The 17,886-nt window shown below is 44.9% G+C and overlaps 1 protein-coding gene across 1 annotated transcript; it reads right to left on the reverse strand.

Annotated features, from left to right (window-relative positions):
* Nucleotides 1–2,261: 2,261 nt before the first annotated feature.
* LOC118791856 (snRNA-activating protein complex subunit 1-like) lies at nt 2,262–15,895 on the reverse strand. Its single transcript, XM_036549338.1, has 11 exons — nt 15,765–15,895; nt 14,405–14,564; nt 13,195–13,335; nt 12,526–12,630; nt 12,245–12,403; nt 11,402–11,461; nt 10,903–10,965; nt 10,231–10,369; nt 9,271–9,339; nt 3,527–3,618; nt 2,262–2,312 (listed from the first exon to the last, which is right to left on the reverse strand). Exons 1-11 carry the CDS (start codon nt 15,893–15,895, stop codon nt 2,262–2,264), a joined length of 1,170 nt encoding a protein of 389 aa, XP_036405231.1.
* Nucleotides 15,896–17,886: the final 1,991 nt, after the last annotated feature.

A 17,886-nucleotide genomic window follows, 5' to 3' on the forward strand; every position in this document is an offset into this window, starting at 1 on the left:
CGTAGAAAGACTAGTTACGTCCCGCGTACACCTGTGGCAACCAGAAAAATATTGCATACATTTTTAAGGTTGTTATATTCACCGTGTTTGTATTCGAGTGATGCATTGCAAACGATGGCGACATGCATGGACATAAAAGTGGGGTCGGTTTTTAATACAGCTTGTATCAGTACACAATAGGCTATACAGTAACATATTTTAGAAAATGTGATGCGTGATAGCCATATAATTCATTTAACGTGTGAGTAAGTCCACAATAATGCACATAATACTTAAGTAATGCAGGAAACACTTACATAGAAATCGGAATATGACACACAATATTATGTCGCAGACAGAGAAACTATGTTTATTTCACAGAAAAATTAACAGACGTAACGAAAGCCTCCACATAACTGACGATGGGGCGGGTAGGGGGGCCTGTTGTGCAATGCCCCCTCATTTATCTGTCTCTGGTGTTTACTAGGAGGGTCCAGCTTATCTCTTCGTGGAAGGTACGCTCGAGCGCATACGCTCTTCTACGGTGCTGTGTGAGGTCGGTGGTGGGTATTTTAGTAGGCTACAGCGTAGACGCATTCACTGCTCACGTCTGAAGAACAGAACCAGCTCTCCTGAGAACCTTATATGGAAAGAACAGCTAGTCCTGTTTGCTAGGGGGTGACTGACGTGTGACATGCGCACAGTGTATTGTATACAACTCCAGAATTAGAAACTGCCGTAGTTTCATACCGGACAATCGCGCTGTTACCGATACCGCCCAAAATGAGATCGGGCACGAACGTGCCAGTTGGAGTTTCCGTCACCATAGCCAAACTTGCTCAATAGCTTTGGCTGGAACAGCACGCTGGCGATTTGGGCGGACCCCCAGGGGCTGCCCTGAGCGTCTCCCTGGCGCCGGGAGCTACACTCCACAGATAACCCCTGCTATGCCCTAAACAGGAGAAAAGCTTCAGACACACGGCGAAAAGCAGGCTCGTCTAACTGTGCCATTATGCAGTGCGCGATTATCCAGGTTTAGTCTTTAACATCATACTGCTGACAATGACAACCAAGAACCCCCCCCCCCCCCCCTCCCCCCTCCTATCCACCACCACCACCACCACCACCACTAAAAACTTGGGTGGGTGCAGAAAAATGGGGGTGCTGACTGGCATTTGACTGTAGTTGAGGGTAATCTGGCAATCAAGTAATCTGTCCTCCACAAACGGCTGATCAATGCATGTGGAATATTTGGAATGAGGGTAGAGTGCGAACGTATTTGTTGTTTGGTTGACTCACGGTCTTTCAGGAAGTGCAGACGGCTTTCGGTAATGTGTACACCATTTTTGTTGAGGCCCCTTCCCCCCAAGATCAATACAGTCCATTCTAATTGCAGTGTGGCCTAATTGCATCTTGATTATCTTCTGGTTCAACACTCAGTCAAAGTAAATGTCAAACTCTCTTTGGCAGTGGTGCTGTCACGGTTCCGTTAATGCCCAGATTCAATCGACATGGGGTGATTGTTAAATTTTGCTGTAATGTAAAGAACATTAAGAGACTGACAAACAATAATCTGGAAAACCGCACTTTGCAGTATTAATGCAAAATGTTCAGCTCGGTTGTTTCAAGTTACAGGCTGCACACATTGTGAGTATATTGTGAGTATGTGCATTTTAAAATCGCAAAGTGCCTCTATTATGTAAATAAATTGAACAAAGGTTGACGTCTGCAGTCTATAAGGAGAGAATTTGTAACGGATGAAGACTACAGATCACGAGGATGACTGTTCTAATTCAGATACTGAAGAAATCATAATCATTTCAGTGACCTTCAGAGAATAATAATAATAATAATAATAATAATCGTATTGTTAGTTTTCGTAGCAAATCGAACAGTTGCAAATCTATTAATGCTGTTCTTATGGTTATGTGTAGCCAGTGTATGTAGGTAGTCCTCGGTTTATATATTTATCACGTAGCCTACTCATAACCACCGGTTATGCCCTTTGCAAAAAGACCATTGGAAATTTTCTCCTATTTTTAACAACCTGATCCTTTCTAACCTAAAACTGGACTTTTTAGCATGTTACTTTTACAGTGTTTATCTGTTTCACAAAAGAAAGTGTCAGTCATATTACAGCCATAGTGTAATAATCAGAGTTTACCTTTCCTCTAACAAACGAGGAGGACTTGATTTGGTTAAGAAACGACAACATTGCCAATAACAAATTCCACTAAAAAGTGCAGACAGATGGGTTATTTTTGTAGCCGGAGAACTCGGTGTCAAGCTACTGTCGGTGTGCTGCGAAGAGCCGCCGTCACCATGGCAACCCGCTGGGAAAGAGAAAACCGCCAGTAATTAAGATAGCCGCATCACTCAGCTCGTCGCATTGTACCGCGCGCTTTCTCATTCATGTCAGCGGAGCCCGGTGTCGCGTCTTTTCCTCGGGGGTCGAAACCGGTCTGTCAGCACCGGGATGCAGAGAGAGGGACGCGGGCTAGTGCTCGGGGATGGGGGAGAAAATATCAGCGTCTTCATGTTTCAATTAACATTCTTAATTAGCTTATCTAACAGGGGAGATAATGAGTATCTGAGCGCTGGCAGGAAGTCTTAACTTCTCTTTCTGTCTCCGCGATGATCACCCCTTGCCTGGTTTAGCGGCAAAGCACAGAGCAGCTGGCGCAGCGAGCGGTAGGGGCACTGCCACTGCATTCACTGCACCCTCCAGGAAGGTGCCTCACCTGAATTGTTTTAGAGAATACCCAGTGGCATAAATAAAACATAAACAGAAAATAACTGAGACTAAATAGATTAGATAAGGGTCTCTGCCAACAGATAAAAGCAGTTTTGGAGGGAAAGGTTTTGCTGAAGATGCATTGCATTTCCTTGCCTTGTGATTGGTAATAGAAGGAGCAAAAAGGCAGAATTACAGTAGAGGGAAGTACCAGCTCTCTGTGACCTGGGTGCCACGTGAAGTTCATTTAAACGTGAGCCAACCCCTTCACACAATCCCCACAATGACGTTTACAGAATGCCAGAGAGGGGAGCAATCATACCGGGCTTTTTGGAAGAAGCCGAGCTTCCTCCTCGTTACAGTCACCACCACAGACATGATTCACCTTTGCTGCATGCAAACCAATGCCCATTTAACACTCAGTCAGTGCACATGGTCAGCGTTTACGCAAAGGCAGGGCAGCAGTGTGGCATAGTGTGAAGGGGCAGGGCTTGTAACCACAAGGATGCTGGGGTGCTGCTGTCATGCCCATGGGCAAGGTACTTAACTCACAACTGCGTCAGTAAATATCCTGCAGTATGAATGGGTAACATATAAAATTGTAACCTACGTTAGTCGCTTTGGATAGAAGCATCTGCTAAATGGCAATGATGTAATATGAGGTGTGAATGTGTAACACGGTGGCTTGAGGCCTGTATCATGAGCTCCAGCCATGGTGAAATGCTCCCCTGTGAAATGTTGTTCTCTGGAGGCCCCACAGCGCACCGATAGGAGACAGCCCTGGCAGCCTAAATTCCCCCACCCCTCCCCTACCCCCCAGCCATGAATCTCATGGCTTGATAGAGACAGCCCGTCCTGATCCACAGTGGTGTCTGAGACCACGCTCCAAAACGGAGCCAGCAGTCCTGGCCAGGGGCACAAAAGCTGCAGCCAGAGATGAACTCTCCGGGAAGGAGGCACTGATATATTCAGTATCGATCTCCTCTCCACGTGGAGCTGAGCGGGACGTTTAATGGGCCCTTGAGGCAATTAGCGCAGGGCGCTGCGTCGGCAAAATCGACCGCCCTGGAGACAGCGAGCGGGCCAGACCACACCCCAGGCTCCTGGACTTTCAACACCCGGAAGGCAGCGCAGTCCCATTTGGCCAGTAAGTATGTCAGAGAGTACACAGAGGTCCACTCTAATTCAGCAGTCAATCTTTTGAACATGGAAAGAGAGCAACATGTCCTCAAAAAGTAACTGACCACACAGAGTCACCTTCATGGTCATCGTTACTATTATTGTTATTGTGCTATTTTTGTATTACCGCACAACTCAGTCAGCTTGTTTTCAGGTGCAGGCCGTCTGCTCACCAACAATCAACCATGCTGCAGTCGCAGTGTGGGCTCTAAGTGCTGCTCCGAGAACAGTCAAGCTTGCAAAATAATACAGCCGAAACGTGCTCTTGAGAGAGGCGGGTCGAGCGCCTTTTTTGTTAACGGAATTGGATGAAAAGACCCCCTGTGGCCTGCTTTGCTTGAGAGTTTAGCCATGCTGCTAACAGAGGGTCGACCCCTGAACCACATTCAGTTTTTGGCGGCTGAATGGGAATTGGGGGCTGCGATGTTGTGAGGCGGGTTGCCGTGGAAACAGAGGAATGTGCAGCAGCTGTCAGAGTTGACAGAAGGGCTTTGAAATGTTGGTGATGAGCCCTCGCTGTCCAAAAGCTTGTCGACCCCCCCCCCCCCCCCCCCAACAGTGTGCACACACAAGAGCACACACACACACACATACATGCACACACACACACGCGCACACACACACATACACACACACACATGCACACACACACATACATGCACACACACACATACATACACAAGCACAAACACAGGCTTATACACACACACATGCATGCAGGTATACAGATATACACACACAGAACACATGCACACGCATACGTATATATAAACAAACATACTCAGACACATACACACACAAACACTAGCATGCACATACACATGCAATCGCACACCTACACACTCAGGGATGCACAATTACATGCTTAGTGGATCATGCTGTTTGGGCAGACTGATCACACTGGATCCTCCTTAAGAGAACATGCAGGACCCACAATCTTTCATAAAAATAAATTGGTTTTCCCCCCCTTTCCCTCACCCCTTTGAGCTGAGGGGGGGGGGGCAGGGCGACAGCTGAGAGGAGGTTCCCTCTCATATAAGAGTGACTCACTTTTGCAGGCGAACGCCATTAAGCGGCAGGAGCCAGGATCAGTGGCCTCTCCCTGTCGCACAGAAACCAAATCACAATTCATCTAATCCCCCACAGATGACTCACACTGGCTCAGTAAAGTTCACCTGCCAGCTGAACTCCAGAAAGACCATGGAAAACTCCCCCTCCTCAAATTACCTCTGTGAATGAGCTGCGTGGATCTCCTTTTCAAAGATGCTCTAACTAGATGCATTACAGTTTCATATTTTTCCCTTTCCTTTCAGTACCAGCTGAGACTGCAGCTGAATGTTTTTCAGTGATTCCATTAATAGTATGTACTCATCCTCATATTTCTTTTCAGAGAAGTACATGCTGTGTCCAGAAATTTTTTTTGTGCGTTTTCTGCCTCTTTGATTATACTTGTTCCCTTCATCTTTGATAAATTCTTTTTGAATGAATTTAGCATCCATCCAGTAACAGTGGAAGAGTAACACTTAAAAACTTCAAAAGGAGAGGAGCAAGTCCTTTTGATTGGTTATTGCTGGTCAGTGATTGACGGCACAGAATAGCTCCACCCATAACAGGGTTCCTCCCCTACAACCGCACATCACGACCCCTCAGTCATGGACAACTATGGAGAAAAACAACTGGTGAGCCACAAGTTCTTGTGGCATTTCAAATTTGCCATCGCAGCTGGATCCACCAGCAGCTCTCTGGAAGAGGATTGCCCCTCTTTACTTATGGATGTAAGTGAGAAGGTCAGATATGGTTTTTTTGCCTTTGAGAAGGCAGGTAGACCAGGTCGAGCAGACCAGGTCACCCGGAAGGGTGACAGGGGTGAGGGTGAGGCGTGGCACTGGTATTATTTAAGATATTCTGTTTTGCACCTCAGAGATAGGACCAAAGAATGCAGCAGAGTTTTTCGGCCTTTTCCATGCCTCTCGTTAAGGGGCTGCCACGAATCAATTACTGTAACATAATAAATAATTTATAAGAATTAAAGAGAGAACCACAAATGCTGCTAATATGAGCTGGTTTTAATCCGTAGAGCCTAACTTATTAAAATAATCAGACCAGACCATTCTGTAAACACAAGTAACATTTATTAATAAACATTTATGTAAATTATGAAGCATACTGAAATGAGGTGAGAGGAATGGGGAGCGGGAAGAGAGAGAGATGCATGAGTGAGTGGGGTTTGGATTTAAGCCCGTGTTCTTCGGCCCCTTGGAGGACTGCATTCATCTTTTCACGGTTCAAATCAGTAACAGAACAGGAGAAACCCCAGTGAAGCTGTGGCCCGATGGCGACCGCTGCGTGCTCTCTCCCTCTCTCATGTTGGTGCCATGGTCACAGTTGTCACGCACCAGCATGGTCAAGAGGAGCATGCTACTGAGATTCACTCAGACAGTAAAGGACATTCATTAAATTCCGAAAGCTTTTGTGCGCCAACTTTTTACAATGTGTTTTTGTCACAAAAACAATAGATCACCCTTGGGCACCAGGTGAGTCCTGTCACTTTGTGATAGGGTGTGATGTCACCAAAAGACCCAGAGCTAGTGGAGAAGGAGCAGTCACCCCCAACAGCTTTCAGCTACTGCACCATATAGGTGTATGTCTACTGCACCCTGAAATTTTGACAGAGGGTGTTCAAAATTCCCTGACTGTTGGGGCAGTTTCTATGGACCCATGAACACATGGAAGTTTTGAGGGACCCCACTCTGTGAAACACTATCTGAGCAATGATTGGCTGGTGGTGCTCCTCTTTCTGACAGGACAGACTCACATTGTTCAGCTGATGAACCCGGCAACATCACAGAGTTTCCATCATTTTACATGTGTGTGTGTGCACGAACAATAGACCACACATTGTATTACTGTTATTATTGTCATTTAACAGACACTAAAATTTTTACATGTTATCCATTTGTACCTTGCCCATGTGTACAGCAGCAATGCCCCAGTGGGGAATCGAACCAGAAACTTTTCAGTTACTAGCCCTGTTCATTACCACCATACTGCAATGCCACCCTGCATCCATACATATGTGCATGTGAACTTGCACAGCTCTACTCTACACAGGGCATCGCACAAAGCAATCAGATTTTTGCTCTGAAATTGACCCTTGAGTGGGGAACAGTGCACACTGGCATCTCCTGCTCCAGAGAGAGGGAGAGGGAGGCAGGATGATTGGATTTCCTTTCTCAAAGATGGGCCAGAGCACTCTCATCTTCCCAGTGGGGTCAAGGAGGCTGAGCCCATCAGCACTGCCCCAGATGGGGCCTTTCTCCCACCTCTGCTCTCATAGGAAATCACTGGTTTTTATAGACTGTATACATACATACATACATACATATACATACACACAAATGACGCAATATACAGTGCAGAGAGAATGCAGAAAACCTGGGCATAGACATGTAACAGCTGGATCATTTATAAACAAGAGATGGGAGAGAGGGAAAATTCTACTAAAAAAAAATCTGAATAAAAGAAGGTTGTTTCAAACAGAGGAGATGTTCTGTCCATTGACCTTTAGCCCCCTGTTTGTCTTGGAGCATGAGGTCTACTGATTTAGAGTCAGGGAAAGTGATGGATAAATGAAAGGGGGTGCCCTTCCCCCTCCCCTCTCCCCTCCCCCCTCCCTCCATTACTGCAATCTGGCTGCAAAGGATATCAAAAGGCAAGGATCATGACTAGCTAAGGCGACAGCAAAAGACCGCGCTCGCTGGTCTCTTACGCAATATTCTAATCGGTGTCTTATTTCATTGCTTCCCCTCAAGGGTCCATAGCAACCACATATTGCCGTGGCGATACCATCACAGAGGAAGTGCAGCACTGCATTGCCTTAGAGCTTGGCATGAGGAGAGAGAGAGCCGATTTGCCTTTTCTCAACTATAGCAGAATACTGCCATCTGCAGGTCAAATATGTATAGCAACCAACAGTGCTAAGAGAGACTAGCCTGCCCTACTAACATCACATGCCTAGGCACCTGCGTTTGGAAAGGTGCTGATAGAATTCATGTCCTGCATAGTGCACTAGTATTATATGTGAGATATCTTATTATTATCCTGTTAGTATGACGCACCTCTGGGAAAGGGCAGGGAGAAACAGAAACACAGGCTGCTATGATTAGATCGAGGCTTAGAAAGGTATCCTTTCACAGGTTATCAGCTCTGCTAGGGTAAGGACAGTGTCCCTGAAACACACTGACCCCAGCCCTTTCCCCTTTTTCCCCCTCACTGATCACCTCTTTCCTACTCAATCTGTCCACCCAGTGCCAGCCAGAAGTAGATTGACTCCCCCTCTGACCCGGGTTCTACTCAAGGTTTCTTCCTATTAGTCAGGGAGTTTTTCCTTGCCACTGTCACCTTTGGCTTGCTCTGAGGGGGTATCAGGCCTGGAATACCAATGTAAAGCTGCTTTGTCACAACTCACGTTGTAAAAAGCACTATATAAATGAAATTGAATTGAACTGAATCACCTCTGCTTGTTAAGAGCCAATAGAATCATGTCATTTACTACCCAACAGACACTCTCCTGAGAAATTCACAAGGGCAATTTTGCTAAAAACAGCAAGTGCTACAAATTCAGATGCACACATCATACAGCTTTTTAACAACCTTTATTGAAACAACATTCCACTCTACATATTCACCACTTTTTGCACCTCCTGCTAGGTCAATGTTAAAACCACCATTTCTAGATTATGTACCCAGAAACAGAATCCTAGCCTCACATTTAATAATACAAATATAAATTTTTATTCAAACATCAACAAAAAGTTCCAACAGAAACTTAGGTCATGGATTAAAAAAACCCAGAAAAATTAACCAGAAATGTAACCATCAGATTCAGCTATCCACTGCGAGTAACAGTAGCGCCCTTCACACACATTAACCAGCTGCTGTAGTGGCTGTCTCCAGAGCTCGACATGTGGAACCCCTGCTCCTGCCCAACTCACTCTCTTCAAATCCACTTGAATCGTTTTGGCCAGTTTCGTCTCTCTTTTGGACAGAAAGAGTGGGAAAAATTTAAATCAGTAATGTATAAGAATCCTCCCCCTCGTGTTCCTTAATCCTTAAACATTCACCACAAATGAAAGACAAGAGGCATCATATCGCAGATAAATGGTTGTGATATACCGTCATAAACAGTTAACATTTATGAGTGCTCATGCCAAGTGTTACTGTTATTGAGGTGTTATGCAGCCATTTTGTCTGGTGATATTAGGCGTTACATCTGAACAGTAACATGTTTTAATGCATGAGGCTGCAGTGAAAGGCAAGGCTGATATGCGGACACTGTATCGTTGTTGATACCGCCTCCTGTCGGTCCCTGCAGTTACCTTTCTCTCCCTCCATCACGCTCAGATGCCAGGGGCGGGTGGACTCCAGTTCCTCCTGCTTTACAACCGCTATCGGGCAGAGAGAGACAGAGATCGTTACTGACACTGTGGTTTTTGTCCCATGATTTTTGGGACAAAGGTTTGAGAGAGGTCAATGTTAAGCTTGTTACAGGCATGTCCACAGAGTGGGATTAGGGTGGGGTGACTTGGGGCCTTGTCCTTTCCTTTCACACTGACCATTGCTAAGCCACACCCTTTTTAAATTTGAGCCCCTGCACTCCACAAAGTCTATGCACTTCTTTGAGATCTGTTTTGAAAATTTTTTCAATTTCTTAGTATCATTCTATTTCATCTTTTATCGTTGTATATTTTTCTTGGTTTGTTTTTTGTTATTCATACTGTTGAGCATTGTGAGGGAGGACGTGGGGGAGTTATTCTGGCTTGTTCAAGCACAAAAATGCTTCAGCAACACTCAAGCTCATAAGGCTCAAGCTAATAAAGTTAATAAAGCTAATAAAATCAGCCCAGTGAATCTTTTCAGAAACAGCGGGAGAGACGGCAACAGAGAGAGAAAGACAGAATGAATGAATCAGTTCCTATTACTGTTGTTTTTGTTAATGATAATAGTAGGAGCATAAAAGTGATTGTTTATTTTTATTTTTTTATTATTGCAATTGCAATTATTGTTTTCCATCGTTATTACTATTTTTCATTTGTATGTCACACATTTCAGTGTTATCCATTACAGAAATGCTTCAGCAACACAAATTGTCATGCCAATAAAGCTGATTTGAATGTGAATATGAATTTGAGAGAGAGAGAGAGAGAGAGAGAGAGACAGAGAGAGAGAGAGAGAGAGAGAGAGAATGGAATTCCCACATTGGCGGTTTGTTCATGACTGTACACAGCTACCTGAAACAGGGGCTCTGTGTGTGTATGCGTGCATGAGCATACACCTACGTTTGCTGCACAGGTTCTTGCGGGTCCTGGCACGTAGCGAGGGGGGCTTCCTCCTGCGATGCATGGTCTCCTCGCCGGGGTCCGTCCCAGAACCCGAGTTATCCCTCTCCACCTGTCGGTGCCGCCGGGACTTAGAGGCCTGAGGAGGAGAACGGCCACACTCATCAGCCCCAGCGGAGTCTGGGTAATCCACATTCTCCTTGAGTGTATCCCTTCAGCCTGTGTAATAGTTCTTGCTGTGGAGCACAGTCAGGCTATTTTATACAGTCTGAGACTCCTCCTCATTTCTAGTTTTCAGAAATGTACAGAGGACTTTTTTGTTGTTATTCATTTAATGGAAGCAGGATTTTTTCACATTCTGGACTGTGCAACTTGATTATCTAGGAAGCTTAATATGGCATTACAGGTCAGGGTCAAATGACCCAGACTAAACTGTTAGGGAGAATCACAAAATCACATATCAGATTTACTGCTCAAGTCAACAGGACCATCAGGACCAAGCCCAAGATGAGCAATCCACTGTGGTAATTTTACAGTTTTGGAAAACTGGATGTGGATGGCTCCTAGCCATATGAAATACTTGCACCATAGCTGACAACTAGCAGTTAAAATGCTGTGCAGTTGAGCCTGTGATAGTACACACAGCACATAAGCTCCAGTCAGGGCACCAACCTCCATGACATGTCCATAAGATTTGGATTTGATAGACTCCAGGAGCTGTGCTCTCCGAGAACTCTGGGGACAGAAGCAGAAAGAGGGTATTAAAAACTGAAACATGCTGCATGGTCACAGCACCACCCACTGAATCACTTACTGGCCTATAAAGCTTAAATTTTAAAACAATGTGAATTTTTTTTCCAAAAATCCCTTTTTAAAGCTGGTTTATGAAAGCAATGCATGAAAAGCATGTTTCTCAGGGGTGCAACAGATGTGTACCTGAATCCATAACCCTTCAACCCTCAGTGCATAACCCTCCACCATCAACACATGCCCCATAACTCCTAACTCCTAACCCTCAACCCCCTACGCCTGAAACCCTTACCAAACTTACAGCTGTTAGATTATTTGGCTATTTCCTTTATTACTGCAACGCTGTGCTGGTTTTATGTACACCTGGCTCCTAAATAAACCGCCAATTATAAAACCTCCAGGGACAGCAAGACTCACTCACCTCAGCCTTAGTGGGGTCCTCTTCCACTGCCCCTGTTCCACTGGAGTGCTTCTTTTCTCCCTGAACACAGATCACATTCAACTGGAATTTAACCAACCGTCAGCAAACCCCACTGGTTCACACAATGCATAGCGTTGATATATACATTGTTACGACCCTGTCATAAGTGCGTTTCATTGTGTGTTTTTTTCCCTGTGTGCTGCCGATTCCCCCCCGTTTGAGGGTGGTGTTGTTCGCCCTGTCTGTCTGTCTGTCGAGTTGCAGGTGGCGGCTGGGGATTGGTCTGGGGATTACTGGCGCCGTTTTAGAAGCGACGCCTATCTGATGCTGGCTGGCTCCTGCTTTTCCTGGCTCCCAACCCGACCGTGCATGCTGCTGAGTGAACGATACTTCTCTTCTTCTCTCGTTGTATATATTGTACATAGTCTTCAAGAGAACCGTCCAGGTAGTTGTAGGGGCGAGAAGCCTATTTTGTTGATGACTCTTTTTCTCCTGTTTTTTGCATTACTCAGGTAAGCCACTTGTATTTTCTTTTCTTTTGTAAATAGGTTAGTTAGTGGTACTCATAGTAGATTGTTTTGTTTATTATTTTGGCCGTGGTCACCCCGATGCTAACACTGCCACTCTTGTGTAAATAAATCACTTGCGCTTGAACTGTATTCGTTGTGGCACGGGTCATCCTTGGGAGTGAGGAAAGAGAGGAATCCCTTTGTTATGCTCTATTTATATAATAAATAAATAGATAACATTAGGGATACAGAGAGACACTATTATTGTAAATCTCACCTCCTTATTTTGTTGACAGTGGTGATGCAGGAGACACTATGATTGTACCACTCTCACCTCCTTCTTCTCCTGCCAATGTTGATAGTCCAGTGCGCAGTTGCGCAGCTGTTGCACCAGATCGTTCTGAGACAGGAGCAGGCCGGGGTTCCCTCCCTCCGCGCTCGCACAGAGAGCCTTCTTCACCTTTGAATAGTGCTCCTGCAGGTTCTCCATCTCCTGCGACCAACCGCAACACATGGAGCAGCGGTCAGCATCAGGGCTTGGAACTCAAAGGCCTCAAAGTCCAATCCCCACTGACAGCGGGTTCGATGACGCCCGCTCGGGGCAGGCGCCCTCACCTGCAGGGTCTCCTCGGAGACGAGCTCTCGGACCCGCACCGGATCATCGCGGAACTCCTCGCACACCACGTGCCTCTGGGGCTTCCTCTTCACCTGGAAGCTCAGCTGCCGGGGAAACGCAGAGGCTGACGCCCCGACTGTAACCACGGCAGCACCAGCCCACCCCTAAGCACTACTGTGCCAGATCAATGCACCCCTGAGAGCTATCATAAAAGCCAATGCGCCTACAGAGGTTATTATGAAAAAACAATGTGCTTAACAAGGGACTTAACGAGAATCAATGTGTGAAAAAATACTTCTGTGAGGTGTAAAGCTTGATGCCAACACTACAGAGCCTGCATTCAATAGCATCCTTACATAATCCACTCTTCTATTTTAAACTTAAGATCCCCACTCAAGGAAAACTGACAGTTACTGTCCTTGACGTGTATTAAGACACCTATATATAGTCACTCACTTCATATGTGTACAGAACTGCATGTACAGGATACAGAGTACAGAAGTGTATAGAATACAGTTACAGCAAAGACAATCAGTTAACATGTCATGGGGAGATCATACAGGCTGTAACAAACAGATCTTCCTCAATGCACTGGCACCCCATAGACACACCCCCTGTATGGGGTTCCCATCCAATCAGAACACAACCTTTGAGTGGGAGTGGCACACCTGCTTAGGCATGGCACTGAAGAAGAAGGCCTTGCCCTTGAAGAGCTTGCTGAAGATGTAGGCCGCATCATAGTGCTCGGCGTTCTGCACATCCTGCCGGAATTGCTCAATGGTGCTCCAGTCCTTCAGCGCAAGCCTTATCTGGAGCCAAACGACAAGCACATGAAGCTGGCACTCAAACCACTGCGTTTGGGCCCCCAATACGTATGCAACATATTACACATTACACATGCTGAACTCAGTCAATAACCCCTTCCACTGCATTCATGTAATGTGCTCTGAGACATCTGAGACTCCAATAACGTCAATGAGGAGTAGGGCTGAGAGCATCTCTGGCTGCAGGGTGGAGCTGGAGCTCAAGCAGGACATCATGTGCTGCTGCCCATGTAGATTTTGTGAGCATCGCTACTGGTGTTCCCGCACACATCAAAATCATGGGTACAGGGTGAAAGTGGTCTGTTTCAGATACAAGATCTTGATTAGAGGTGCTTTTTCACAAAGCTTCTGGCTGACATCAAATTATCTAGCTTCACTAATCATGATACTCCAAGTCGGGCTTACGTTTCATAACACTTGATTAAGATTAAAATGATCTGGCTAACTTGAGACAGGATTGTTAATCATTGTTGAGGGTATAAAGAAATCAAGAGCATTGTTAAATTCTGAAAACACAGTGGGGTCTGCCTGGGAGAATATACAGATAATAAAGATTTATATATAAAAGTTAGTATGAATAGTAAAATTTCACAGATTTAAACGAGATATATAGGTGTATACAGCCCCAGGGTCAATGTGACCCCTATCAGGATGACCTCAGTTTTTCAAAAGGAAGATATTTGATTTGATTGGTGGGGAAGACGACCATTTATCAGTGACACCATTCTTATATTAACTGAACCTGCTATACAGTAGGTTACCTTTTTTGGATTTGTTGCCATAGTAACAGGACTTGCTTTGTCCCAGCCTCCCTTCCTGTAATGGAAAGGACCTGACTTCTCTAATCAGCTGACTCCTACAAATCCGGCTTTGTGAAAAAGCCCCACAGTCTCAATACAACGGTGACATTTACAGGCCTGACAGCCTTTGGCCTCTGGCTCTGACGTCAGCTCCATCCTGCAGCCAGACCCCTCTCTGACCGGCACTGGTTTGTCCTGTTTCAGAAGCGGCAGGGATCGTTGTGTTTGGCACGCGTGGGTGTGCTTGTATGTACCTGCTCTCTGGGCGAGGCCAGCTGCGTGTGGTAGAGGCTGTATAGCAGGTACAACCCCCCGACCCGGATCTGGAAGCTGTATGGGGGCAGGAAGTACTGGTAGGCCACAATCAGCGTCAGGCGGCTGAAGAGTCTTATCTCGTTGCTGGACATCGCACCGCTGTGGGGACACATGAGGAGTAGGGCCTGCTGCTCAGCAACACACCGGTAACAGCACTACGACAGAACACGTGAGGGCCGCTTTCTACAGCATTTACCCTGGACTGCAGTGGTACCTGCAACCACCTTAGCAATGGTTTCAACCTCAAGTTTAGACCACGGAATCCCATTAGGACAATAGCTTAGTTGTCGGTTCTAACTAATTTCACTACTCTAGGGTTCTAAACCTCAGGTTTAAACTGGTGATGCAACAACAATGACCTTAGTGGTGGTGATCTCAAGTTTAGACCACTAAACTCTAACAGAAGAGCTTTGCAGCCAGTTATAAATGACTTAAGGTTAAGACCACTGGAGCAGTTAAGTTTAAACTAGTGATGCAAGTGTGAGGTGTCATGAAACACATGTGCTGTCAATCATTGACTCCTTTATCCAATAGTAAAACACGGCGATTAGTTCAAAGGAGTGTTCAGAGCTCCGAAAACGCCTGTTAGCTCCTTTGTAATAATTATGAATTACATTTAGGCCTTTCAGTCTGTCGGGGTTCTGAAAGCGCCATTTTGGGGTTCAGGGAGCCTAACGCTCCCATCACTAGATATACTCTGGTAAGATCGTTGCACGCGCCCCACGTTGTGGAACGCAGTTCATGAAATAAATACGCTGGAATTTGCTCCAGCTGCTTTGCTTAATTTCTTAATTAGCGCAATCATGTTGTGGATTTAGCTTTTTCGCCAAAGGAATTATACAGTGCAGTTTAAGACTATACACATGGTTTATAGTTTATAATTTTATTGCGGCGTAGGAAAATGTCTGTATATAAATGCGTCTCAGTTATGATTTAATTAGACTAATTAAGCTTTGGTAATTAGCTGGAACGAAAACGGCATACAAACTGGCCGTTCATAAACTGGGTTTGATACTGGCACGAATGTCTCATGTAAGGCTTTGCTAACTGATTCAATTCACCAAGCAGTGTTATGCAGCTAAACTTGCCTCTTGCGTAGCCACACTGCAAACAACGGTGCCAGAGCGCAAGTAAATTAGTTGTTAAGCAATGATAGAACAAGCAAGTAGTAGTGAAGTAGCTGGTTAGCAATCACAAACCTTACTAGTGAGCAAACATTATAGTTGGAGATTGGTGAAATGACCTGTCATAAAGCATGGGAAGAGGTTTAAATTTAAAAAAAAATGTGCGGAACCTTACTAAAATATACTTGAAAAGTTCATCTCTCTCCAAATTGCAGAGAACTCTTCATATCGCACCGTCTCCGTCTGCTGAAATCGCCGCAGCAGTTCTTCAAAGTCAGCTTTCAGTGCTCCAATATAATAATCCATGCTCGTCTATGTTAGCAAACACTGCAGGAACCACTCGAGGTAGCGAGTTACTTGTATGTAAATAGCCACGCATGAATCAGGTGTGTGCGAGTATGAAGCGTCATATGGGATGCGCCTCGTCTATAGAAACAGGAGGATCCAATGCAAATTACGCTATTTGCGTATTCTGAACGAGATTTACAGTTGCCTAATTCGACAGCGAGTAGCCTACTCTCACAGTTCATTCTCACCGTCAAATGATGTCCCTAGTGGTGGCAACAAGGGCGTAGGAGAGAGTTTGATATTGGGGGGGACACAACTTGCTATGCTAGTTTATGTCTGTATACGTAATCCCAGTCTTTAAAGGAGCATATATCTTGACTGAAGGATAAAACAATATCAGGATGGCTTGAAATAAGAAGGTATGCGCGTGTAAACACCGCTTTCAGGAAGAGCTGCACACCTCTGTTACTACTAAGCTCATCTGGACATAGGAGATGGGGCAGAGTTTGCCCCCAACATTAGGATGTGTCTCATTAGGCCTATATATAAGAGTTATTTTCCTCATGGAGATGGAAAGAGTATGACACTAATCCACATAACCAATTGTCACACTTTGATGTAATGAATGGTGCATGCCATCCAGTCACAGCAGAAGACTGCTAAATATCGACTATACACACAGCATACAGGTTTTCCCTCACTGTATAGCCAGGGAAAACAGGTGCAACGTTGATGAAAATCTGTGGCCTTGAACAACAGGAAAGCATGGAAGTACAGTACATACTGTGTGTATGTTTTTTGTTTAACTTAATTAAAACATTTATTCGTATGTAGTTTCTAAAACTTAATATGTCGACTGAATACTGTGGTGAAGTTTTCGTCACAAAGTTGGTCACATAATTCTCCTACTGGTATTACTAACTAGCTAGCTGATGCTAACTTTACCTCAGCAATAGGCTTATGTCAGTGACAAAACAGCTGGCTAGCTAACGTTCATTTGTTCATTAACGATCAGCGAAATAAGTAACAAGCTAACGTTATACATGATTATTTACGACATACTCAGAACAGAATACTGTTCAGTAGTGGGCAATAGAGAATTTGATACCGAAAATAGCGTGGGGGGGGGGCGTCCTGACAAATCAGATACCACCATGTGAAGGAGTAGCCCTTCACCTCACCCCCAATAGGTTAAATGTTTGTTACTTGTTTAATTGGTTAAATTGAGGATCCTCATTGTCTTCTTTCCATCTTGTAAAATAAGCGCTTCATTCAATCAATTACAACTGGGACAGGTTTTATGTTTCTTGATTTAATGATTGTTTCATTGTTTTGTTTGTCTTTGTCTGAGAGCCAGTTAACTGGTCACACCTGCACTAATTAAGGCTTGTTATATACAGGTGTGTGGCCAGGTTCAGAGATTGCTGCAAGCCATTTTGCTGTGCTGGAGGTTTTGGACTGGTTCTCCTGTGTTTGTGAGTGTTTTTTTTTTTTTATAAATTGTGTTTTTTGTAACGTTTTACTCCCTCTGCTAATTTATGTGCCGAGCATCAGCCAGCTCTGTTACACACCATCTCATCCGGGCATTGTGGGATCTTCAGTTTGCTAGGGAAAAACACAGTAGCAAAAATGACGACAGTTGGTAGTTAGCAAGCTAACACAAACAACCGTAATCGTTATAAAATGGTTAAGTGCTTTGTCCCGGGCAGCAGCCACCGTACATATGTGAACGACTGCAGATTTTTCAGGTTTCCAAAATGCCCCATGGCATAGTTTTACATTATGGAAACCGTGAAGGTTATCTCTGTAAGCACACCATCAGAGAGACGTCTATCAAATGTAGCATTTTCACTCAAGTCGAGTGCCCAAATCTATACGTGTAAGCAGAATTATCTTTTTGCTTAAACATCAAGGTGTTTCTAACTCTGTAGATATGTCTCAAAGGTTTCGGGCGTTTTTCATTGTTCAAAATCGTGGGCTAACAATCGGTCCACTTAGCAAGCTCGATG

This window comes from Megalops cyprinoides, chromosome 17 (assembly GCF_013368585.1).
Source record: "Megalops cyprinoides isolate fMegCyp1 chromosome 17, fMegCyp1.pri, whole genome shotgun sequence".
NCBI classification, from domain to species: domain Eukaryota; kingdom Metazoa; phylum Chordata; class Actinopteri; order Elopiformes; family Megalopidae; genus Megalops; species Megalops cyprinoides.

Bases quoted from the DNA above. Each gene is read 5' to 3' on its own strand.
- LOC118791856 (XM_036549338.1), bottom strand. From the start codon at position 15,895: ATGGATTATTATATTGGAGCACTGAAAGCTGACTTTGAAGAACTGCTG. The intron at 14,565-15,764 runs GTAAGGTTCCGC...GTGTCCCCACAG, and splicing joins AACTTTTCAAGTATATTTTA to CGGTGCGATGTCCAGCAACG. The intron at 11,462-12,244 runs GTGAGAGTGGTA...ATCTGTGTTCAG, and splicing joins ATTGGCAGGAGAAGAAGGAG to GGAGAAAAGAAGCACTCCAG.